Below are 25,564 nucleotides of genomic sequence, written 5' to 3'. Positions count from 1 at the left end.
TAAGTAGAACCATAATTTAAGACCAATTGTCCCTTGATGCTGACCTCTACGCCAACATCGACTGTAGGAGATCGAATCTGATGTCATCTTTCTCCACCTGATCGACTTGTATGGAATGGACTAATTGCACACCCAACAGTCTGATATTCAAACTGTTTGATGGGGGGATAAAATATTAGAGGCATTTAGTGGTCCAAAAGGTATAATGATATTTTCCCTCATTAGGAGCCTATAGTAAATAGCTAGAGGTAATTCAAACATGTGTGTCAACTTGACATATCAAGTTGATCTGATACGTTTAGTGTCACATCAGTTTGGCCACGTTATTATTAGTCTATATTAGTCTCCTGCCTCTCATCTATAAATATAGACATCTATGCATTATTATCTTAGGTTCCATCTTGTCTTAACCTTCTACTTTTCTTTCTTTTTGACCTTCCTCATTCAAGCCTATGATTTGTGCATTGAAATACAAATGTAAAAAATATTTTTGGCCTTTGCATTTAACTTCTCTTTTATAGTTTTTTATTATTTCAAAAATATCTTCATGTCGAAGCTTCACACCAATAAATAATACCTAAAGACTATTATCTATTATAATTAAGTTATAAATATTAGGAATCATTTACTAATTTATTATTAATTATCAAATAATAAAATTTTCTCAAAAAATTATTTAATGATGAAATTGTGTTGCACTGGCATATGTCAACTTAATTGTTAATTCATCATTGGGCCCGGCCGCCAGGGTCTTTTCCACACAAATCCACGGGTTTTGACCCAAAACGGGACGGCCAGAGAAAGCCAACTCATTAACAGCCGCGTTTGAGCGTTGGGATTTTATGACCATCCCGCTCTTTCAACGGACCCAATCACAAACACTGAATCAAGAACCCGAAAGCCACGCCCACCCCCACCCCCACCTTACCCACGCCTTAAACGACGTCGGAAGATTGAAGGTCCGATTTTGATTTCGATTTCGTTTCCTCGAAGAACTATGAAGACTAAAACTACGAGGTAGTCCACTTAATAAAAAATTAATTTAAAAAAACCCAGAAAATCAGAATAATAAACAGCCTTAATAATAAGCTTTCCTGGCGGCCACTTTCGCCGAAAATCGGGTGATTTTCGTACAGAGAACGCTAAAGCTTGGGACCCACCACGGAATGACATTAACCCAATCAGAGACGCTCAGCAGAAGTCGGTCCACACGCTTATAAAATACCGCCACCACGCCCCGTCATAAATAGCCCCTCATTTTTTGTTTCTTTCTCTGTTCTTCTATCTTTCTTCGATCTAGTCTTTCCTCTCCTACGCACCCAAAGATCTTTCAAAACCAAAAAAAAGAAAAATTCAAAATACATCTTTTCAGGTTTGATCTCTTCGGCTTATCGCTTTTAATTGTTCTTTTATTTAAATTTTTTCTATTTTTATTTGCTTTGTTTTAATTTTTTGATCTATGGCATATGCATCGTAGGTTTCGCGATGGCATCGAAGCGGATCTTGAAGGAATTGAAGGATTTACAAAAGGATCCCCCGACATCTTGCAGTGCAGGTATTGCAATATATATATATATATATATATATATATATATAAATAAGATCACCTTTTTCGCTGTTTTTTATTTTTTTTCAAATTTGATGTGTTTTTTTTAACCTTCCTGTAAAACGATAGATTTATTCGTATAGATGTTTCGGATTTAAATCAAGGATTTAAAAAGATATGCTTAATATACTTGTCAATGATTTTTGGAAATTGTTAAAATAATATTAATATTAATTTGTAATTATTTAGAAATTATTGTAATTTTGTGTTTGCTGCCGACATATGGAAAAGAAACATGAGTTGGTGTCTTTGCTGCATAATCATGTTTGTTTTGCAAATTTTATTCTTTTAAAGACTGATATAATTATAGCATCGAAAGTAAATCACCAATATAATTATAAAAATTAAGAGCATACATAATAACCTTTTAGCATCTCAGTATGTTCAAATGAAGCTTTTATGAATCAAATGTTTGTTGAACTGGAGGTTGTCCTCATTTTTCATATTTGGTCATAGACTATAACATGTCTAAACTATAGGTTATGTTTGACACTTGTGCCTGTATATATGTTTTCAGTTGATGGTGACAAAGGTGTTTAACACCGTTTAATACACCATAGACTTTGGTGATAACAATAGCATTTCATCATGCGATGGCTTTATTGATTGAACTCTTTTGGTTTGGTTCTGAATTTATCGTTCCAAAGTCTGCTACTTCAAAGGTAGAATAGTGAAATGGAAGGAAAAGATAAATTTTCCCATGACGGATGTTTTCTTTCCCCTTTTCGCCTTATAATAAGAGGAAAGAAGATGAATTCTTTGATATTCACATTGTCATGTCGGCTGACCCCCAGGCTGTTTCTGTATCTGATATGTCCAAGATAGGTATGGTAGGGTAAAGTAGGAAGGAAACCCTTATTGTTATGTAGCTTATGACCATAGTTGATTGCAAGTGTCTTCATTTCTGGAGTTTTTATCAAGTTGATGAACTGTAGTGCTAAACTGGTTCTGTTGTCTGGTTGTTAGGCCTACCCGTTCTAGGGATTCCAAAGCTTTTGTTAGCTGTTTGTTTTGTTATATGTGCCTTTTGCAGTAGCTAAGAAATGTAATAATAGTGATTACCTCAATGTTTTCCTTGTCATTACATATTGCATACTGAATCTTTTATCTGCATGATGGTTTTTATGTTTTGCAAGATAATATCTTACATGTTTTCTTATGTTCACTCATGTTTTCGGCAATTGGTTGTATGTACAAGTGCTTGAGGAGTATCATTGAACTTTATTACTTACATATTGCCTATTGTTTATCTGACAATGTTGCAGGTCCTGTCGCTGAAGACATGTTTCATTGGCAGGCAACAATCATGGGTCCTCCAGACAGTCCTTATGCTGGGGGTGTTTTCCTAGTGACCATTCATTTTCCTCCGGATTATCCCTTTAAACCTCCCAAGGTACTTTTTATATGTAATTTCTGTTTACCATTTGGGCAGGTTGTTTACTCTGACATTTGTGTGCATGCAAAATTTCCCTTTTGGTTCAATGTTTTAAGTCTTTGGACATTCGCTTTTATTCTGTGTCAAACAACTGCCTCTATAATCCAGTGGCATAGTTACATTATTTGAAAGACCTCCCAAACCTTCATCTCTCTCTCAACTGCTTTTGATCAATTCTTGAGGAAATTAAGGATTGTGCTTTTAGTAGATATTCTTTTTTGGATTACTTGTTTCATACTCCATTGCATATGGATGTAGTTGATAATATTTGCTCTTGAAGAGTTACTGATGCTTTGTTGAGTATAATTGAAGCCTTAATTGTCATGTTACTCGAAATGCTTCTTGCTTTCCAAATGCTGGTCCACCTCATGGCTTAAAAGCTTAAAAAATTAAAATTACATGAAAACTAGGTGTCCTTTTAATATATATAAATGTACTCAGAAGCTTGAAATGGTAGAAAACCTCTAAAATGAAAAATTAGGTTGCTACGGGTTGGTAGAATTTTTTTTATTTGGCTCTGACTAATGGTTTTGTAAGAATTTAAGTTGCTTAGTACATAATTATTAAAGATAGAACTGGCATAGAGTGTGTATTGCTTCCGTCTCTTCTGTTTCTGTCTCTCTTTAATGTTTTCCATATTATAATGGATTTTGCAGGTGGCGTTTAGAACAAAGGTATTCCACCCCAATATTAACAGCAATGGAAGTATTTGCCTAGACATCTTGAAGGAGCAATGGAGTCCTGCACTAACGATTTCTAAGGTGATTGTCCTTTAAATATCTGATATTCCTGTTTGAAACTCCTCTCATATATTTGGATATTCAATGGTTTCAAAAATGAATCCAACCTGATTGAGCAACCCCCATCATGGCCAAAACCTAATACAAATCAAATTGAGAAGTCAACAACCTGAACACAAACCTATCAACCTAAAACTTGAATCCCTGAGTCCAAACCTGATGACTATCTCAGGCAAAGCAAAAGTGGCAGAATCCACCCCCAATACCTAAAATGAAAACTCAATCTGTAATTAAGCCTTTTGGGTTTAATTGGGAGTATCAACCTTTTCATTTGGAACTTGTCTGTTACATCTTTTTAATTGGTTAAAACTTACTTAATGATTTTTATCTTTTAGGTATTGCTATCGATATGTTCTTTGCTGACGGATCCAAATCCCGATGATCCATTGGTGCCGGAGATTGCTCACATGTACAAGACAGACAGGAACAAGTATGAGACAACTGCAAGGAGCTGGACCCAGAAGTATGCCATGGGCTAAACGAGCTTTGGTGTGTGCGGGGGAAGACCCTATGTTTTTTTTTTATTATTATTATTTTGGTTTTTTCAGTTCTATGTATGAATGTTTGTTCTGTTGCTTCAATGCCTAAAATGGACCAAGGAGGTCCACAACATGCACTTAGTTAAGAAGAAATGCAAATGTTGCTTTCTGTTGTTCTATGGATAAAGGTAACTTTGGAAGATGGAAACTTGTTCCCTGAAATTGAAAATATTCACTATTCACCCCAAGTTAAACTTTAACTTCACCCCCTTTACCCCCCTTTCTTTTTGGTTGTTGTTGGAAGAATAGTAATAACTTATAAATAAATTATGTTAAACCACTTTTAGAGTGCGAACGAGGGCTGTAAGAAATGATGGAAATCGGTGAAGTTTGGTAGGAATAAGTATTTATTTGACAGGAATGATGAAAATAGGTAAAGTTTGATTGGGACGATGAAAATAGGTAAAAATGTTAAATTTGTTAATTCAAATATTAAGTTTTTATTTCATAATTTAATGGATTTATACATTTTTTACCAAACAAAATTTTAGTTTATTCAATTCTTGGTTTTAACAAATTAGGTTGTAATCTGAAAAAAAAAATTCAGATATTAAGATTTAAATTTTAGGTTTACATGTTACATGTTAAAAATATTAATACAAATGAAGTGAGCTTTTAATTTTTGAAAATTTTAAATATATAAAAATAACCTCTGTTTCTATTAACACATGAGAGGAGGATGCAAAGGGCCACTGAAGTCTACTAAAAAAACCTTTGTTTACTCTTGTAATCTTTGGGCTTGTGATTCAGGTTTTTCTATCTTTTAAGCCCATTAACTAGAGAAATGGTTTGGAGATAGGAGATGCGAACTCCAGCGTCCCTTTTTTCTTTTCGTGATACGCAAGTTTTTGAAAGTAATCATGTTTACTTATATCATATGTATTAGCTTTGTTTTTCGTTTTGTTGTTTATCTTTGTTCAACATACAAATCATTCACAGTTGATAAGATTTTCTTCATTTCAGGCTTTCAATACTTATATTAGTTTAGTAGTGCACATATAGCAAAGCAGCAAATCTATATTTGGGGCTGGTTACTGGACTTGAAGCTCAGTCGAGGCCTTTCCAGGGGCAATTCCTACCTCCTGTCTCCAAAATATCTGTTGCTTTATACGAGATTTCTTGATTGCAATGTTCCATAATCATCGAAACCTAACCAAACAGATGGATTTTACAATCGAAGACTACCGCTCAGTATGATCATGCCTGTATCGATCATCCAATTTCTTTCTGATTTCAGGATTGTTTATGAACATCTGATTTTGAATCATTTGGTATGTTACAAGTATTTTACTGGGATGACTGATCCACATCTTTTCAAACTCCTGCTTTGCCAGTATTTTGGTGGTAATAAGGATTTATTCAGCCACCAAACAAGATGTTTAGGGTTCAACAAGTACATATAGACCAGAAATACTCCAGAAGTAGGAATAGTTTCTCATAAATAAATCGAAATAGAAATAAAACGTACTGTTTAGGGTTTTAGGGTTTAGGAAAAGTTTCTTTTATTATATCGTACTTCACAAACACCAACAACTTAGAAATTAGCATAGATCCTTCTTTCGTGATCCTTCCCACTTTCACCAGTAAGTTAAACATATATATATGCTACTATTACTAGTAATTAACCATTGTTTCATGAATCAAAGAAGTCAAATATATCGGCAGCATTGATGACGCCCTGTCTATTGAACCCCCACAAGAGTCGCTTTCCTTCATCTTCCTCGAAAAACCTCTCAACGGCAACAACAGCCAACACCAACAGGGGCAGCGGCAAGCATGAACATGATTCATTCCACCATGCCAATCCTTTTTTAGTCAACTTAATTTGGGTGCCGCTTTTGCATTGAGAAAAACAATTCTAGTTCTATAGTTCTGCTCATCATATTCACATACTTGTTTAATTAATGCCCACTACTGGTGCATTTCTCATTACTACTGAAAGTTGAGCTCATATATAGTAGTGAAACAATAGAGGAAAGCTGCAACTTAAATCATATGAAAAAATAAATGAAGAGAATGATTAATTATATGGTTGTTCTGATCTTCTGATCTCTTTTCTTCTGATATATTCAGTACATTTACCAGAACCTCTTTTTCATGAAATGAATATTGAAACTGTTTTAACCATACCAATTGTAACTTGTTAGTGCTGTTTCCTACTTATTAAATGGTTTCAGATGTACTTGAAGCTTTTTTTATGCCTTGCAATCACAATTGAGTAATTTCGCTCATAAAATTATTCTGTACAGTGAATATTTTAATATATCTATATCACAACTCACCAGCCACAACACCCAGAAAGATTGAAAGAAGCCCTATAAAAGTCTAGTAAGAAACTGAAGAACCATGTCTAGGAATGCAGACTTCAAAATTATTTTAAAGGGAAAAAAACCCATTCATTGAACTTATATTATATCTACTTTAACTAAAGTGATTTGTATAGTTAAAGATAACATCTATTAAATCTAAAATTTAAATTTCAACCCCTGCAATAATTTTTTATCCTCAAAATACAAATTTTTTTATTAAAAAATCAGAACGTAGTGACCCATGTCGGTTTTTGTCTAATATTATTTAACCATGGAAATCATCAATTCATCAAAAATATGAGTCCAAACTCTGTAGCTCAAGATTAAAAAATTAGTTATAGTTCCAGCAAATGGGTCGTGGGCAGGAGTGGAGGAGAGCATGGTCCCCGAAAATCAGGTCCAATTAATTTTAATAACTGAACCTAATCTCAGTTTGAATGAAACTCAAGGTTGTCTCCACCGAAGACAAGGCACAAGATTGAGAATCACAAACTGGCGACTTCCCCAAACAAACACACCCACAGTTCCACTATGAATAACTTTAGTTTCTTTTTTGGAGAACGTTTAGGTGTCGAGCAATGAAGTTTGCCAATTGGGTTGGAAAGTACGTAAAAGCTGAGCAGCAGGGTGCCCCATGAACCATGAAAGATATATAGTTAATCAATTTCTCAATCATAGATTAAATCATTGTTGATATCTATAGTTTATTCTCTGGTTGGCTTGCAGAAATCCTGTTTTAAGAGTTTAGGTACACTGTTGTAGTTTGGTTAATTATATATAAATGATTAACCTTAAACATTGATTTTCCATAAATTATGAAAAGCTCTCATGGAAGCCATTACGTTTTCCCCACAAGATGGCCTATCTTTTTTTTACCTGTGATTGTAAGAAATTGAACTCTAATTATTGACAGATGGCCAATCAATTCATTTCTGCCACATTCTAACTGAAATTGGAGTGCTTAAGAGAGACTTCTTCGATTTGATTTAGGGTATCAAAAATTTATTAGACAGACCATTGGGATCGGGATATTGGTTTGATAAAAATCACGAACAATCCAGTCATGCCAAGTAGTAGGGAATGAAAAATTATGAATTACTACATAGTTTTTTGGTAAAAAAAAAGTGATCATCGCTTTGATAATTACCATTTTTTTCGAGCGTGGTCAACTATGGAGGATTCAATATTCTCCCTTTTTAACGGCTTTCCTTTTCTTTTTTTTGAAATTATAAAACCAATCATTTAACCAAACCCATTTATTCTCCCACCTCATAACATCAAATGGTGGGAATAAAATAAAATTAAAAGGAGAAAAAACCAATGAAACATGCATGTTCTTCGTCCACCAAATTAAACAAAAACCCTAAATTTGGGGTACAAAAAGGAAACTGGAAATTAAAAAATTGGGTCTTAATTTCTCTCATTTTCAGAGCAATTTCGGATTCCAAACCAACATTGGCCAAAAAGTGTATGGTATTAAAGCAACTCCATTACCAATACAAAAACAAACCACCTCTCTCGCCATAATCTCCACAATATTAATAAATTTATTGTTTCATTCAAAGGCCACATCATCTCCACATAGGGGTGGAAAGCACACGTGCCTCTCTTTGGTCGTAGAGAAGGCGTAAACGGCGCCGGTCACCAGTTTTTCAACAGGGCAGTGTCAGTAGGACCCCCTGGGCCAAGGCCGGTCTCCAACTGTCGTCAAGTCTCGAGACAAAAATGCATGCCCTGCGTCCCGTAGGCTTTCTTTCATTTTTCTCCCATTAAGATATAGTAGTAGTAATTTACTTATAAGATTATTAATGCGTAAACAAGTCAATATAAGACTGGTTAAATACAACATTAAAAGTATAAAGTAATATTATTTTGTCCAATAATCAGACATTAATTTTAATTACTCACGAATGAAATACATATAACAATATTATAAATTTCAATCCAAAAATTAAAAAAAAAATCCATCTCTTTTTGTCAAGTGGATATACGTTCACGCGATCTTAATGTATAGTCAATTTTATGGTATTTTAGCAGCATACATGTAGCTGACAGAATTAATGAATTTAAAACATTTTTAATAATTTGTGGATTAAAATCAACCAATTTATTTCGAATAATTTGTCAAACTTTGAAAATACTCTAAGATCCATAATAATTAATTTGTCAAACTGAATTTGGTAAACGTTCGGTAGTGAACCTTCTTTCTGATGCTACACAATGTGTTACTCTTTCAACACTTTGAGCACATGATGCCCGCACGCTTATAGAAGAGAACAATATATTATTTTGGAATTATTTTTTTTTCTAAAACTTTTTAATATTTTTTGTTTTGAGTTGATCAAAATCGAGAAACACGTGAGCTCACTTGAGATGTAATATTGCCAAAAAGGATTAAAAAAAAAAAAGAGTTTTGAAAAATGAAAAAATCAAGGGTTTCAGTGAAGTGTGCACAAAGAAGCTTCACTCGTATATCGTATCTATCATCATAAATTATGGGTAAGCTCATATTTATGAGTGAATCTCAACTTAATTAGATGATCCTCATCTTTTTTTATCTTCGCTTCTTATTTTTAAGCTTTTATTTATTTATTTTATAATATAAATATTTTTTCAGTCAATTAATTTGCACATGAAATTATTATAATTAATCAAATAAGACATGCTAAGAAATTCAATAAAATTGTGTCATACGACATTTTTTATTACTTGTTTTTAAACATATCAGATATTTGATTAACAAGTAGTTTTTGTTGGGATTTGCCTTGAATCTCAGAATCCCACATCGAAAGTGGTTAAGTAAGTTTGAGTTTGTCTTGTATCCCACATCGGGAGTTTAGTAAAGGTATAAAGGGTTTCACCCTTATAAATAAGATGTTTTGGTTTTAGTTTGTAACCCCAGAGAGTTAGACACCAAGAGAATAGCTAAGTGAGTAGGCTATTAAAAGGGTGTAATTGGTTTTGGGTTAAGTTTTGAGTAAGGAGTTTTAGAAGACTTTTCTCATTCTAAAAGTCTCACAATTGTAAAGATTTATTTGATAGTGAATTAGGTTTGGAGTAGGCCATTTTGAGTTGGGCCGAACCAAATATATTTGTGTGTTCTTATTCTTGATTTGAGCTTGTTATTTTGTGTGTGTGGTTGCTGCGCGTAGGTATTGTTGTTTTTCCCAACAAGTGGTATCAGAGCGAGGTTCGAGGTTCGTGGGTCCAAGAGATCGTGAAGCAGTGTTTGAAGATGTCTGAAGAAGGTATGTCTGGTATGTCTATGCCTAAGTTTGAGATTCCGTTATTTGATGGAAAGAGTAATTTTATGTTATGGCAAAGTACGATTCAAAATCTGTTAGTACAACAAGGGTTGGATCAGGCATTAGAGAGTAGTAAGCCTGAGGGAATGTCTGATGCTAATTGGAATAGGATTCAGAAGAAGGCTGTTAGTACTATTAGATTGGCGTTAGCTCCAGAAGTAAAGTACAATGTGTTGACTGAGAGTACTCCGAAGAGTTTGTGGGATAAGCTTGAAGGTATTTATGCTTCGAAGTCATTGACTAATAGATTATGTTTGAAGATGGATCTGTATTCTCTGAAGATGGAAGAAGGTATGAGTCTTCATAATCACCTGAATGAGTTTAATAGATTGGTTTCTCAATTGCTAGCGATTTCTGTTGATGAGTTAAAAGATGAAGAGAAGGCTTTAATTTTGCTGGCATCTTTGCCCAAGTCTTATAGGCCTTTAGTTCAGACTGTGTTGGTAGGTAGGTCTACTTTAAAGTTGGATGATGTGACTGCTCTATTGCGTGAGAATGAAAGGTTTATGGGAGCTCAGAACTCATCACCTGGGGGGAGTACACTAGCTGTAGAGGGTTTTGATCGAGGGAGGACTCAAAAGAGGATTGATGGATCAAAATGGAGATCTAAGTCAAGAGACAGAGATTACAGTGATGTAGAATGTTATTATTGTGGTGAGAAGGGACATATCCAAGTGCGCTGCAGGAAGCTGAGAAGGGATATGGCTGCTTTCAAAAGGGCGAATGATAAGAAGAAATCAGGTGAAGAAAAGAGTGATACTACTGCTGTCGTGTCTGATGATGATGATGTTGTTTTGACAACTTGTGTGGATGAGACCCAGACTTTGAAAAGTGATAAAGGTTGGGTTTTAGATTCAGCTGCTACAGTTCATGTTTGCAATGATAGGAGTTGCTTTGTGGAGTTGGATGAGAATGAAAAGTATGGAGATATTGTGATTGCTAACAAAGAAAAGGTGCAGATTCAAGGCATTGGGAGTGTTCGCCTTAGATCTCACAATGGTGTTATTAGGACACTTCGTCATGTAAGGTATGTACCAAATTGTCACTACAATTTGATTGCTTTAGGTGAGTTAGCTTCGCGGGGGTACACATTTTATGGTAGTAATGATTGGTTGAAAGTGTATAAGAATGATAGTGTGATCCTACAAGGGAATAGGGTCAATCACTTGTACATGTTTGATGGAGGCTCAGTTGCTGGAATGCCTGTGATGAAAGAAAAGAAGAAAGGTAAGCATGTTAGCTTTGCAGATACTGTTGAAGTGTTTGGAGATTCAAGTCAAGGGAGGATTTGTTGGGATTTGCCTTGAATCTCAGAATCCCACATCGAAAGTGGTTAAGTAAGTTTGAGTTTGTCTTGTATCCCACATCGAGAGTTTAGTAAAGGTATAAAGGGTTTCACCCTTATAAATAAGATGTTTTGGTTTTAGTTTGTAACCCCAGAGAGTTAGACACCAAGAGAATAGCTAAGTGAGTAGGCTATTAAAAGGGTGTAATTGGTTTTGGGTTAAGTTTTGAGTAAGGAGTTTTAGAAGACTTTTCTCATTCTAAAAGTCTCACAATTGTAAAGATTTATTTGATAGTGAATTAGGTTTGGAGTAGGCCATTTTGAGTTGGGCCGAACCAAATATATTTGTGTGTTCTTATTCTTGATTTGAGCTTGTTATTTTGTGTGTGTGGTTGCTGCGCGTAGGTATTGTTGTTTTTCCCAACAGTTTTGTCTATCCTAATATTATTGGAAGAAAGTAAATTTAAACATTTAATAACGATTTTTAAATTTTAAACATCACATCGAAAATTTTATTATATTTTAATTAAATATCAAATATGTAATTAACCCCGAAAAATGAAAATCAAAGACATAAAAAGATTGCCAAAAACTTTTGTGCCTATTGTTTCCTCTTTGGTAATCTCCATGTGGTATTTACTTGTATATTATTGTCTTTTTATTGGATATCATGTGCCTTTTACTTACTTATTTTTGGCTGATAGGCCATTACGTAGCTAGATTAATTATCAATAGCTTGAACTCGTGCATCCACACGAACGCGCGAGTTAGTCTAATTTTGATATAAAGTTGAGCACTTTCATCACTGGCTGATTAATCTTGTTATGAATAAACATTAATGCCCCAAAAGCTTTTGCATGTTAAAAGCTGTAGATTTTTCTTCACCCCAAAGGAAAAAAAAAAAAAAGGGAAACCTAGCTTACGCATGTGATTGGAATTAACATGATAACATGCCATGGAAACAAACTCTTCTTATCTCTTCATTTAAAAACTTTGATAAATCCACCCATTAATCATGTCGCAGACTGGACATATATATATGTATATACACAGAACAGAGCCATAAAAATTACAAATAAAATTAGAAATACAGATTAAGTAGAGACAGAGAATAGAGAAGAGGGATGAGACCAACATCTCTTGCTTCAAAATGAAGTATGTGAATTGTTTCGTTGTACTACTCGACTAATTAAATCTATCTGATATCTAGTTCTAATCAGTCTTTAAATTTTGGTTCCACGAAAATCCGAGCAAAGTTGTTTGTTCTAAAAAATAAAACACATACACCCTAAAACTCAGACCGATATAGGGTTATATTGTTGTAAGGCTTCAATGTTTATGAAGGTGGAGGTGGCCCTTCTTTTTAGAATATATCTCTTCTACTCTATTATTTAAATTAATTGTTTTGTTGTGGGATTAGTTATAGAAACATAGTGATTAAAACATGTTTTTTTCCTCTTTGTTTTCCACATTTTCCTACTCTAATTACTTTTTATTAACAGAGGTCCCAACATTAAGTTAAATTCATTTTACTTCTATTCATCTTTGTTATTTGTGAATAAGTACTATTTTGGTTTTCCTGATAATTAATCAGTTAGACATTAAATTAAATTAAATTGCAATATTTTATATGCATGTTCTTGAAAAAAAATATTTAATTTTTCAATTGTTTCATTATTGAGATTTGCTACTATTTGTTTAGGTATTTCTTGACACTTATTTATCAATGGTTACGTACTCAATTTTAATATTTCAAACATAATATATTTTATTTTTCAAAAAATGTGTGGTTTTAAAGAAGGACGTAAGAATCTTTGCTTTGCCATTTTGTATCATGTTCTGTGGACCAAAATTTACAGGAATTGGGAGAAGAATATTATTCTAAATTTTTTATTCATTTTTATTCTACATGTTGAAGACAATTTGTCTGGCTTGTGTAATTTCATATATATATATATATATATATATATATATATATATTTATTTATTTATATACTAGTACCCAATCAATCATTTAAAATTAAGATATGAGTTCTCTTACAATTAATGCAATCTCTTGCAGTCAAACAACATATCAACAAAATTTTTTGCAATCTTAACATTTTGTGCATTACCTCCGTTGTTCAACGCACTGAATTTATATCAGTTAAAAGTTGATTTTAGTCAATCTTATGTAATTTCTCGCTAGAATAAGAAATTAAGGGAGGAGGGGAGGGAGGGCCAAGAAATAGGGAAAGAAAATTAATTAAAGAAATTAAGATGGAGAATCAATGACCTTAATTACCCCCAGAAGAAATTTATATAGTAGTTTGTAGTATTTATTTGGTTATTGGGCTTAATACTAGAGATTTTTATCCCAACTCATCATATATCTCAGCCAACCATTTAAAACAGTCACACTAGTTAGAGTTAGTATTAAATGGCATTCAATCGTCATATTGGTAAGTTCTAGATGACATTCACATGTGAAATTTCACTCAATAAAAAGGCAAAATTAATGACAAAGACAATATACATTAACAAAATTAATGTGTAGTACTTAAATGCATGGTTATTTGAACTTGATTTAGTTGGATTACACTCGGATATGCATTAGCCAAACGTATACAGAAAGGTAAGTAAGCTCAGGCAGGATACCAGCAAAAAGGTGTACTACTGTTACACGTGTAGTTGCTCCAATGTTGCTGATGAAAACATGAAGGAGGATGAGTAGCCGGTAACACAGGAACCAAAGGCATCTGGTGCTTGATGCTTAAATAACTTAAAAACATGAATAATAAGCGGATGATTAGAGTGTAGTTCTGATTAAAAGAATCAAACAAAATTAAGTCTTGGACGTGATGCTCGTTGACTTAACTATCCCCCGCTCATAAGTCTCCCAGCAAAAAAAACCAAACAGATGTAACAAAAAACCAAGTAGGTATTTGCGCTGTTAGAGAACCCAAACAAACACCAATTTGGTCTGATACCGGTGATTTGTCGAATTTGGTGTATTTCCTTAGGTGTCTTTTTTTTTTTTTTTTGTTCCTTTTGTTTATGATTGGATTTCACTTGGCTCTATGGAAGGATGGGAAACAGAGGGCCAGACTCCAAGGAAACAGCTCCATTTTTTCCTTTGAATTTTGTCTTTGCCAATCCATATGATTATTAATTCCATCTAAAACTTGGGATTTTTAAACATCTCCAACTATCTATCTCTCTGTATCTGACTGTCCCTTGATCACAGTGATAATAATTTTTATGAGGGGACGGCTTTTCAGGGGAAAAACCACTTTTCTTAGACTTGCTCAAGGTTTGTTATTTATATTCAAAACCCAAAATGAAAAGAAAGAGAGCATCATTTTCATTCCACTACATTTTTTTTTTTATAATTTTCCCCTTAAATGATTGAAATTATTAAGGCGTTATACTTTAGTATATCCCACCAATGCTGTACACGGATGAGGACACGTATATAGGAAAATAAAAGACAAAATGCTAAATCATGTGATGTAGGACCAGATAGGATCGCATTTTAGTACGTTCAATTAATTGCTGGACTTAATGATTTGAGTTTGAAAATGGTCAGGACATGTGAACAAATTAAGGTTTATAACTTTCGATGATGCAAAATTAAAAGGAAGCTGAGAATTACCAATGGCGCATGGGGCAGTGGGAGTTCTTGAAAACCACGATAAAAAAGTCCTAATGTCGTGTTCCAAGAGTTTCATGTGACAAAAACATTGTACAGAAAACCATGATCACCACCTTCCCATATCATGACCTCCATATATTTTCTGAAATTTTCCATCTATACGCGTGAATCTTCATTTTATTGACCGATCGCGAGAAGAAAAAAAAAAAGGAATTCATGGCAATGATTAATTGTTTATAATGCTTCAAATTAGATATATCTAAGCACAAAGAGATGATACATAAACCAAAAAGTGCCTAAGCAAATCGACAAATTTTCAGAATTCAGAAATACGTTAGTCTAACAGTGATGTTGAGTTCTTAACAACCAATAATCAATGAGGGACATTTCTCCTCAATTAATTTTTTTTCTCTCTCTTTTCGTGAACTAAATGTTGAAAATGAGAAGGGGGGAGGCCATGCGAGAAAAGTATTGGATAAAAGAAAACAAAACAGTCGGCTTTTTTGTTCGATGTATAGGTGTGGGATGTTTGATTATTGCTTCAATTTGAAGCTAGTCTGTTACAATTCTGAAGTCAAAAGTATATTCAATAGTGAAACATCCATGTCTTCCTTGTCTAAGGTTAGAAAATATTCTAAACTTATGTTTTCTAGCATTTGGTAATCTAACTCATTTTAATTCCTCAATCCTTCGAGCTTTTACTTTGGATTCATCTAAAATCAAAGGTGACACATTGCCGAAATTATAGGAACATTACTAGGGATATTTGCAACATCAGAAATGTTAAAGTGACATTGTTATCTTACATTTGTGAAATTTTTTATTTTTTATAGTTTTATATTCAAATTAGATCCTTTTGTATACAGCAAATTGATTTTAGAGATACATCAAGCTTTTAATTACAACAACTAATTTATGGATAAGGAATATTTTAGATTCTTTAGAACTGTAATGTATAATTATTCTGGCTAAAATTGCGACGTTTCACGTCCAGTTCTAAAGTTTTCCTGTTTTTCCAAGGATGGAAAACAATCACGCAAGCCATTAGCCAATAGATTTCTTATCAAGGTTTCCCACACATACTTCCCACCCCCAAAAATCATGAGAAACCCTGTTTCTTTTCTGGAAAAGGAAGGGGGAGAAAGAAAATGGGAAATTAAAGTCTATAGATATTCTAGCAATCTAGCTCATGCAATTTGCCAACTTTTATTAGTTTAATAAGCAATTATTATGGAAAGTAACTCACTCCACTTCAATACCCAAATTCCAAAAGGCAATTTCATAAAAAATAAAAATGCAAGTTATTATGTACCTGGTATTACATGTAATCTTTTATATTAAAGAATTTGTTTTTGTTAGAATGATTAAAAAGTTTTTGAACTTTATATTTTATTTCCATAAATTTTTTATATTTTTATTGCATTGAAATAAGTTTTTAACTTTTATTTTGCATCCAAATAAATTTTTAAAATTTAATTTATATTTAAATAAATTTTTATATCTTAATTTATATTTGAATATATCCGTAACATAAATTAATTTTTTATTTAAAATAAAGATTTATTTGAATACAAATCAAATAATAAAAATTTATATTAATAAAATAAAATTATAGAGAGTTAATCAAATAAAGTGTTAAAGTGTGAGAACTCTTTTTGTATTTTAATCATTTGTTTTTGATACACTAGATGAGATAATTATTAATTTCGTTGGCAAAGTTTAAAATTTTCAATTTTACCTTTTGTTAAAAAATAAAAGTTCACATTCTCTCTCTTTTTTTTTTTTTTTTTTTTTAACTTTGTTTCAAGCTAGAAAATATTTAGTATAGTGTAAATCCATCTTTAATAACGTACTTGATATTTTTTGAGTTATAGTGAAAAAATTGAAGGGTTATTAATAAATGTTTATAAATATATATTAAAATTTTTTAAAATAATATTTTAAAATATTTATTATTTAATATTTCTTTCTTACCCAAATTAGAAAGATTTAATACATCTATTATAATATTTATAAATATCACATTAATAAGAATTAATAAACACAAATCAGTAATTTTCAAATAAAAAATAAATGGGAAAGGACATTTTCAGTTTTATCTCTCAAGCCCAAATGGGGAAGTACACGACCGTTAGGTCAGAACTAATGCAAAAGTAACGCGCCGCCGGCCGCGGGAGGAGGAGCTTGTTTCTCACTTTCTTTTACGGCAAAAGAATATGAAAGCTTTTCCTAGAAAAAAAAGAAAAGACTAAAAATGTGAAACCAACGATTTATTGCAATGTTGGCCCAATTATTAATAAAAATACTATTTTTTAGTCAACGCTCTCCTTGAATTGTCAACAAGGCTATTTGCAATTTGCCTTTTTCCTTTTCACAAATAAAGAGAATGTATTTTAGAGCGTGTGTGACACCCACCGTAAAGACGTGTGGGAATATGAAAGCTTTTCCTAGAAAAAAAAGAAAAGACAAAATGTGAAACCAACGATTTATTGCAATGTTGGCCCAATTATTAATAAAAATACTATTTTTCAGTCAACGCTTCCTTGAATTGTCAACAAGGCTATTTGCAATTCGCCTTTTTCCTTTTCACAAATAAAGAGAATGTATTTTAGAGCGTGTGTGACACTCACCGTAAAGACGTGTGGGAAATGCATGTCTTGATAGTAGCAGAAAAGAGAACAGAAAAAACCCAGAGACGTACAAAATCCATATGTAAATGGCGGCGAATTCTATGTTGCCTGCCACGTTCGTTCTGGCTGTAAAAATTAAAATTTTTACTATTATAAAAAAATTGAAATTGAAAGTTGAAACTTTACATGGTAAAGAAATTAAACTAACATGAGTAACGTCCGAAGAAGCAAGGAAGATTACCAGAGTACCCTCAAGTTATTGACTTAATTACATAGAATTAATTAGTAATTAAGCTCCCACATTAGAGGAAGAAAGCGTAATTATCTGTGGGGAGCGAGGCAAGGCAAGTGGTCAAAGGTGATGAGAAGTTTTGCCTAAATCAAACAATTTGACCGACTAAAATGGAATAACAGGGCCGGGTAACATGAGCCTCACGTGACATGCTTCGCGTCGTTCGAAAGTGAGTCACACGTTGAATATGCTCTCCCATAAGGCCAAACTCCTCCCAAAAAAGGCCAAACGGGATCCATTCTACACGTGTCCAAATCATACACCATCATCGGGATGTGGCGGCTTGTTTCTAATCGGAATCTGCGGTGTGAGACTAACCGATGCTGGTGATTAGAGGTACGTGACTCGTCCAAATTGCACATCATTATAAAAGACATATACCTAAAAAAACTATTTTTAAAAAATAATATCCAGGATTTCTGTTGGGATCTTATAAAACGGCAAATTCAGTGTTTGGGACTCCACGGCAACCAAAACTCTGCTTCTACTACTATACTACACTTTTGCCTACTCTTATTGAAATATTTTGGTTCTCCGTATAGTTTCTTTGAAACACTAGCAGCCTTTTTCTTCTCTTTCTTCGGTGTTTGCAGATAAGATTGCTTTCATTCTCAGTCGTGAAGTGAAGTCTAATCGTAGTGGGTTTTTTTTTTTTTCCAGATTTTCCATCTGGAATCGTCAGGGAATAGTGACCAGTATAGAAACTTCCTGGTACTGGGTTGGCAAAAAAAAAGGAATTACTGGAGCTTTTTTGTACAGGCCATAGTTGTTTACTTCCCTTTTCTGCTGGGTTCAGTATCTCCTTTTATATCTGTTGCTTTCTACCAAATCTTTAGGGTCTGTGAGATCTTTTTCCCTTCTCAGCCTCTGCCAGGGTTCTCTTTGTTGAAGGGTCTCTCTCTCTGTTTCCCTCTCTTCTTCCCTTTTTCCAATCTATATCTGAAAACATAATCTTTCAAGGTTGTTCAAGTTTTTGATAGTGTTTTTGAAACCTTTTGATACCTATTGGCAGATTTCTGATTCAGCCTTGTCTTTGTTATCTCTTTCCAAGGTTTAAGCTTTCCTTTCACGGTTCCTTGCCTTTTCCCCACTTTATTCTTCTACCTGCGTCGACCCTTGTTCTCTTCTATCTTCTATCCATGCCAACGGACAGAATCTGAGACCATCCAAACAACGTAGCCTCCAAAAGAAAAGGGAAATCATCTAAGCCAAAAATGGACCAAAGTGTCCTATGTCCGATCAAATACACCGAACACAAAAAAGTCACCAAAAAATTCAGAAAACCATCCTTAAAAACCAAAAAACCATCTTCCGATTGTGACCCTACTCACAACAGCAACAACCCTGATGGTCCGAGAATCGTTCGTGTATCTGTTACGGACCCTGACGCAACAGACTCTTCCAGCGACGAGGAAGCTGACTTCTTTGGTCGCCAGAGAGTGAAACGCTACGTCAACGAGATCAACATCGAAGCCGCTTGCAAAAACACTGCCACCACCATTACTTCCAACAGCAACCGCAAAAGGAAAGTCCCTGCCTCTGACGTCACAGCGCCTTGTCGTAGACCGCTCAAGCTTTCTTCATCCAACGGAAACGGTAGGAAGTTTAGAGGAGTACGGCAAAGACCGTGGGGAAAATGGGCGGCCGAGATTAGAGATCCTACTCGACGTGTACGGCTGTGGTTGGGTACTTATGACACTGCTGAAGAAGCAGCCATGGTTTATGATAATGCAGCAATCAAACTTCGAGGGCCTGACGCTTTGACCAACTTCGTTACTCCCCCAGCTAAAGAAAATAATGAAAAGCCAGAAAACATTAACGTGGCTTCAGTTCCTGGATGGTACGAATCAGGGGACGAATCATCTCACAATCTTTCTTCTCCAACTTCAGTTCTTAACTTCCAAACTCAATCAAGTGAAGAAAAAGCAATCGAACCGGAAAAACCGGTTCAGGAACTCCAAGAAGAAGAGAGTAAGCCGCCGCCGGTTCCTAGTGAATGTCAAGTGGAAACTGCAACAAACTTGCCCGATGATTTGGGAGATTATTTGCCACTCGATTTCCCTTTCCGTGACGAGTTTTTCAATATCCCAGTTCCAGGAATGTCGATTTTTGATGATACTGCGACAATTTTGCCGGACAGCAGCTTGTTCAATGAGGATTTTAGTGACATGTTAATCGATACGCCCCAAGATTTTGGCTGCTCCTTATCACCTTCAATTTATCAAGTGGACGATTACTTTGAAGACATCGGCGATTTGTTCTTCCCAGACCCTCTTGTGGCACTATGAGAGAGAAAGTTTAGTCCCTTTTCGAAACGAGTGTCGTCCCCGTTTGCTTGCTGATTTCTCGGTAGTTTTTGGATCGGCGGCAACAAAAAAAAATTGGGGCTAATAATTTTTTTTTAACGCTGTTAAGTAGTATTATTTATTTGTTTAATTTCTCCGTTAAAATAGACGGAGAGTTCAGTGGAGTTTTCTTTTGCTGAATTTTGTGTTTTTCTTTTTATACTTTTTTTCGTTACAAATAATTAAGGCTGTTTTTAAAAGAGTCTACGTATAATTTAGACGGAGAAACGGGTCATGAAAAGCATTTTCAATTCTCTTTGTTTTGAAATTTTCATGGATGGCGTGTCGGTTCATACTGTCCATCACGTGTGGAAATTTGAATGTGCCATGGTGGCATTCCTTTTGCCCCGCACAGGGGCGCAATTTACGGTTTGGCCGGTCAAGTGACTCCGAGTCGGTGCAGCCCGTGTGTGTGAAATCGAGACTCTTTTTCTTTTTCGTTGTTTTCTCCACAATTTTTAAAAATTTTTTTATTCTCATTTAAGAAATTATGTTGCCGCAAACTATATAGTAAGAAAAAGAATGCAAGCTACAAAAAAAAAAAAAATGGGGGTTATAATTGCAAATTGCATTTACTAATAGTATTAAGTGGAAATGGTCCAAAGGTTAATTTGGCAGATTTTATTTTTAAAGTAATTGGCTGGTTTTCTGAGTTGGTGAATTGGGGCATAACACATCATACTAAATTTAGATTTTGAATTATTAAGGGGTCGTTTGGTAACATTATCATTTTTTGTTTTTTATTTTTATTTTTAGTTTTTTTAAATTGAAAAAAAACATGCTTGATAAGTTCTTTTTATTCTTTACTTTTGAAAATTAAAAATAAAGTTTTAGAAAGTTTTGAAAATTGTTAAAAACAAAAAATTAGTATTTTTATTTTTTTTGTAAATAATTTGATATTATTATCACACAAATATTGTTTACAAAAATTATAATTAAACCGTTATAGTGGCACTACAATTATTATATTAATAAAATAATATTTTTATTATAAAAATATTTTATTAATAAATAAATAAAATTATATTAGTAATTAATATATTATATTAATAAATATTATTATATTATTAGTAACAAACGAGCCTAAAAACTTTAATCACTTTTCTTTTATATGTTTTTGTTTTGATATTTCTAAAACAAAAATATTGTATCGAAACATATTTTTAAATTCAATAAATTAAAAATAAAATATAAAAATATAAAATATAAAACACATAATAATACCAAACGACATCTAATTTTTTTTGTCTTTTGTTTTCTGCCTAGAATCCCTCAAAATTTCAAAAAGAATATTGGAAAAATGTTCCATTTAATAATACTTTTTAGCTTTTGAAAATTTTTGCTATAAAATGTTTCTCTTTTTTGTTCAATTAACGCAGTCAAAGTCAATTTCCATGCTGTTGAATAAGAAATATATTCCAATCAATTTATTATCAATATTTTTTAAAAGATAAAAAATCCAAAAATTGTAGACTATAGAATATAGAAAGAATTAAAAGATTTGGGAAGAATTAATGTCGTAGAAAAAAAAAGTATTTAACGTAATTAGAGGGGCTTACAAATAACAACTTCAAACATTTGACTATCAATGTCGTAATCATTGTTGTCGACCTCTTCCTAAATCTATAATCCTTTTCTTTTTTTCTTTTTTTTTCAAAAATTTGTATAGGATTCTTACGTATGCCTTTGTCAAAATGAATGTCAAAATGAAAAAAAGGTTGGATATATGTTGCTGCAGTTGCCTCATGGATGCATTATGATCATCAACTTCAAACCAATGATAATGATGGTAACAACTTGCTTATTTTCATCATTTTGGTCAGTTCAATCGAGGATTGCTATCTTATAATGATGCATTTCAACAATTTGATGTTTTAGATTATCTAGGATTAAGATTAAATTTATTACTATACCATGAACCAATAATTAATTTTGTTACTATACTTTTAATTTTTTATACAAAAGATATAGCAATTTAAAGATAATAGAATAAATTTCAAGGGCTGAAATTTTTAAAATATTATTGTATGAATTAACGGAATAAAGTTACAAATTTATTATACTTTAATTCTATTAAAATTTATTGATATATTTTAATTTCATTGATTAATTATAAAAATAAAAAATGAAAATTTATCAATTGTATTAATAAAATATTTTATAAAATAATTTAATTATTTTATTTTATTTTTAATAATTAATTATTTTTTTTATTAAATATTAATAAAATTGAAAGTAGTTACATAATAAATTTCAATATTAAACTATAACATAGCAACATTTGAGCTTAATATCTTAGAAGTTTGCTTGTGGATTTGGTTATATAAATATGTTTTAATTTGTTAGTTGATTATTTAAAGATATATTATATATGATCGTAATATTAATTATAATTATATCTTTTTTTGTACTTAAAATTTTTAAAAAAATTGTAAATTAAAACACAAAAAGAAAAAATAGAATTACAATTTACAAGACACCAGCTGAGAATGAAGCAAGAATATCTTAGAGAGGGGGTGTGGGGGTTCTTCACTCTTCGGTAATGAAATTATTGGAAAGCATTTGCTAACTATAACTAGGCTTGCTTCACTGTTACTCAAAAAGGAATGGAATGGAAATGCAGAAAGTCCTAATAATTATGTCTATGTTTTATGTTTAGCAATTTAATTTTTATATTTTCATTTCATGCTGATAATAGAGAGTGATGGACCATTGAAATATCCACACGTTTAGCCTAGCGGACGTCGACCGCAACCTAAAGTTTCCAACAATTATGTCTGCAAAAAGATTGCGCTATCTCCAGCGCATTCTTCTAATAATAGAGGAGTACTTGGGGTGGAGTCACAAAGCTAAAGAGATCGGTCAAGTTCATTGATGGAGTACAAGATGCGGTGAATCTGATTATAATATTTTTTTTTACATTATAAATTTATATTAATTCAAACATAAAATTAAATACAAGAAAAAGCACGAAAATGCTCGGACATTTTTTTAAACTAGTGATTTTTTTTATTTTTTTTTTTGTGTTTCTGAGTTTAACATGCAATATGTTTTGGGTTTTTACTTAAATTAGAGATTTTAACTTTGAATAAATAACCCGACACTCTATTTCTAAAATTATCCTTGGAAACATAATTAAAGATGTTTTCCAAATACAAAAGATTTATTAATATTTATTTGTCGGTCAGGAATTGGAAATTTTGGCTATAGAAGGAAGCCACGTTCAGTCGGTTTCGCCAAATTTTGTTGTTTCCAGCCAGCTAATTTTAGGTACATGTCAAAAAAACGAGGAAAATGTGGAAGAAAATCAATGACCAATCATAAGAGGAAATTTACAGTAGAGACGAATGTCAGTTATCAAACACATAGAATTATTAACAGAAAACAAAATACACAGTCTGTAAAATCTTCAACGATGAAAATCATAAAAGTTCAGAAATTTGATGGCAAGTGTCCGAGAAATCATTGCCGCGAAATTTTTATGTATTTTTCAAGTGAAAATGGAGAAAATGGGAAAGACGGTCAACAAAATAAATGGGAACGCATTTAAATTGCAAGTAATCCTTTTTTTCTCTCTCTCTCTCTCTTTCTCTCTCTTGATGAGAATTTATACTTTTTAAATCATCACAACTCCAAAACCATAAATATAACGGTCAATAAAATCTTGTTTCAGCGACAAGGAATAAATTATAAAATTTTGAGATATTAAATTTAAATTTTATCATATAAATTTTAAATTTATCCGATTATGTATCGGTTTTTTAATTAATTTAATGTAATTTAATGAATATAAATTTAATATTTGATTATGATTGCATAATTTTTTTACTTGTAATTTTATTTAAAAAACCAATTATATAAGAAAGTCATTGATGCAATTTATTTTTAATTGGACTTAAAACTCAAATTAAGGGTTTTAATCTTATGGATGAGTTTTCCTTTCAAAATCCGTACTCAAGTGGTTGCGGAGAATCACGACAAAGGAGGGTTTTTTTTTTTTTTTTGGTTACAACAATAAAGGGGATTAAAATTAAAGCAGAATGCTTCCAACTTGGTGAGAGCTTTTTCTTTGGGTAGGGTTGGTCTTATCCAGAGTTGTTTTTTTTTTTTTTTTTTTAATTACTCCTTTGATAAACTATATATCATTTTAGGGATTTTTTTTATAAATATGGGTCGATAATGTGGATTAATATAGAAAATCAAAATTCATATACAGGGCGTTAGAAATACAGCTTATGGAAAATGTGAAAAGGGATGTTGTAGAATGGATGCAGTTGCCACTGCTAATGCTGACCCCGCTTCACCGGTCACTTTTTTTTCCTAATATTTGTTGGTTTAATTAATAATAAAAAAATAATTTTAAATTTAATTATATCAAATAATATTTGTTTATTAAATAATATTTACTTTTCTAAGTTTTAATTTATATTAATTTTAATATAATTATATTTTTAATTATGAGGATTAGATATATAAAATTAATTATTTACAAATAACATAATATAAATGTATTTTTTAAATATTTATATTTTATTATATAATTTGTCTATATTTGTTATTGATGATATAAAAAATATATTAATTTTCCTTTTATCAATTTTTTTAATGATAATAATGTAATTATCAAATAAAACCATCATTTAAATTTTTATTAATAAGTATCTAGAGTTTTATGACATTTATTTAAGTTTATTTAAATTGTTATGTTGAAGCCCTTTATTAACATTAAGGATAATTTTTGTTATCTTTCGGAGTTTATCTCCAAATAATATTAAGGAGAATTGTCGAAAAAACAAAAACCTCTACTTTTTTATTTAATGGCTAAAAAGCTCTTAAAAAAAATATAAAGATCTTGGTTTCAATTCCAAACTTTCGTTCTCTTTCCCATGAGTTATACGTATTTTATGTACAAAAAAAAAAAAAAAAAGAAATAGTCAAATGTCCAACATTAAAACAGGTATGATCGAACCTATACAGATTAAGTCTAGCCCATGGATTTTCCTTCTTTCCCTTTTTATTTTTTATTCCATATGCACCATTTCGGTGCTAATATATAAGGAAAAAAATATAATTTTTTTTATTTATTCAATTTTCTCTCTATAAACTTAGTTTCTTTCTATTTAAAAGTGTTAACTAGTCATTATTGAGGCGAATTTGACACTTTCCATCCCCATAACCAATTATGATATTTATATTTTTTTCGTACCCATTAAGTAATATTTTTATATATCCATCTTTATATCTCATAGATAACAGGTAACCTGAATTTTATTTGAAAACTCAACTATAATTTTTAAAAAAATATTAAAATAACCTATAAAATCATATATCACAAACCTACACTAAACAATTCAATAAAATCTACAAAACCAATTTCATATGAG

The 25,564-nt window shown here is 32.1% G+C and overlaps 1 protein-coding gene and 1 pseudogene across 2 annotated transcripts; both read left to right on the top strand.

Annotated features, from left to right (window-relative positions):
• Positions 1 to 1,112: 1,112 nt before the first annotated feature.
• Positions 1,113 to 4,568, top strand: LOC111309429 (ubiquitin-conjugating enzyme E2 10). The gene is made up of 5 exons (XM_022908494.2): positions 1,113 to 1,372; positions 1,478 to 1,555; positions 2,872 to 2,999; positions 3,698 to 3,802; positions 4,177 to 4,568. Exons 2-5 carry the CDS (start codon positions 1,486 to 1,488, stop codon positions 4,318 to 4,320), a joined length of 447 nt encoding a protein of 148 aa, XP_022764229.1. The 5' UTR covers positions 1,113 to 1,372; positions 1,478 to 1,485; the 3' UTR covers positions 4,321 to 4,568.
• A 13,197-nt stretch (positions 4,569 to 17,765) lies between these two features.
• On the top strand, positions 17,766 to 20,321 carry LOC111309418 (ethylene-responsive transcription factor CRF4 pseudogene; annotated as a pseudogene). The gene has a single exon (XR_016345103.1). The product of XR_016345103.1 is annotated as an ethylene-responsive transcription factor CRF4 pseudogene (transcript).
• The last annotated feature ends 5,243 nt before the right edge of the window (positions 20,322 to 25,564 follow it).

The sequence above is a fragment of the Durio zibethinus genome, chromosome 9 (genome assembly GCF_047325235.1).
Source record: "Durio zibethinus cultivar Kanyao isolate XHJ-2024 chromosome 9, ASM4732523v1, whole genome shotgun sequence".
NCBI classification, from domain to species: Eukaryota; Viridiplantae; Streptophyta; class Magnoliopsida; order Malvales; family Malvaceae; genus Durio; species Durio zibethinus.
Note: the sequence above shows the minus strand (reverse complement) of the source record. Positions and strands in the feature narration are given on the sequence as shown.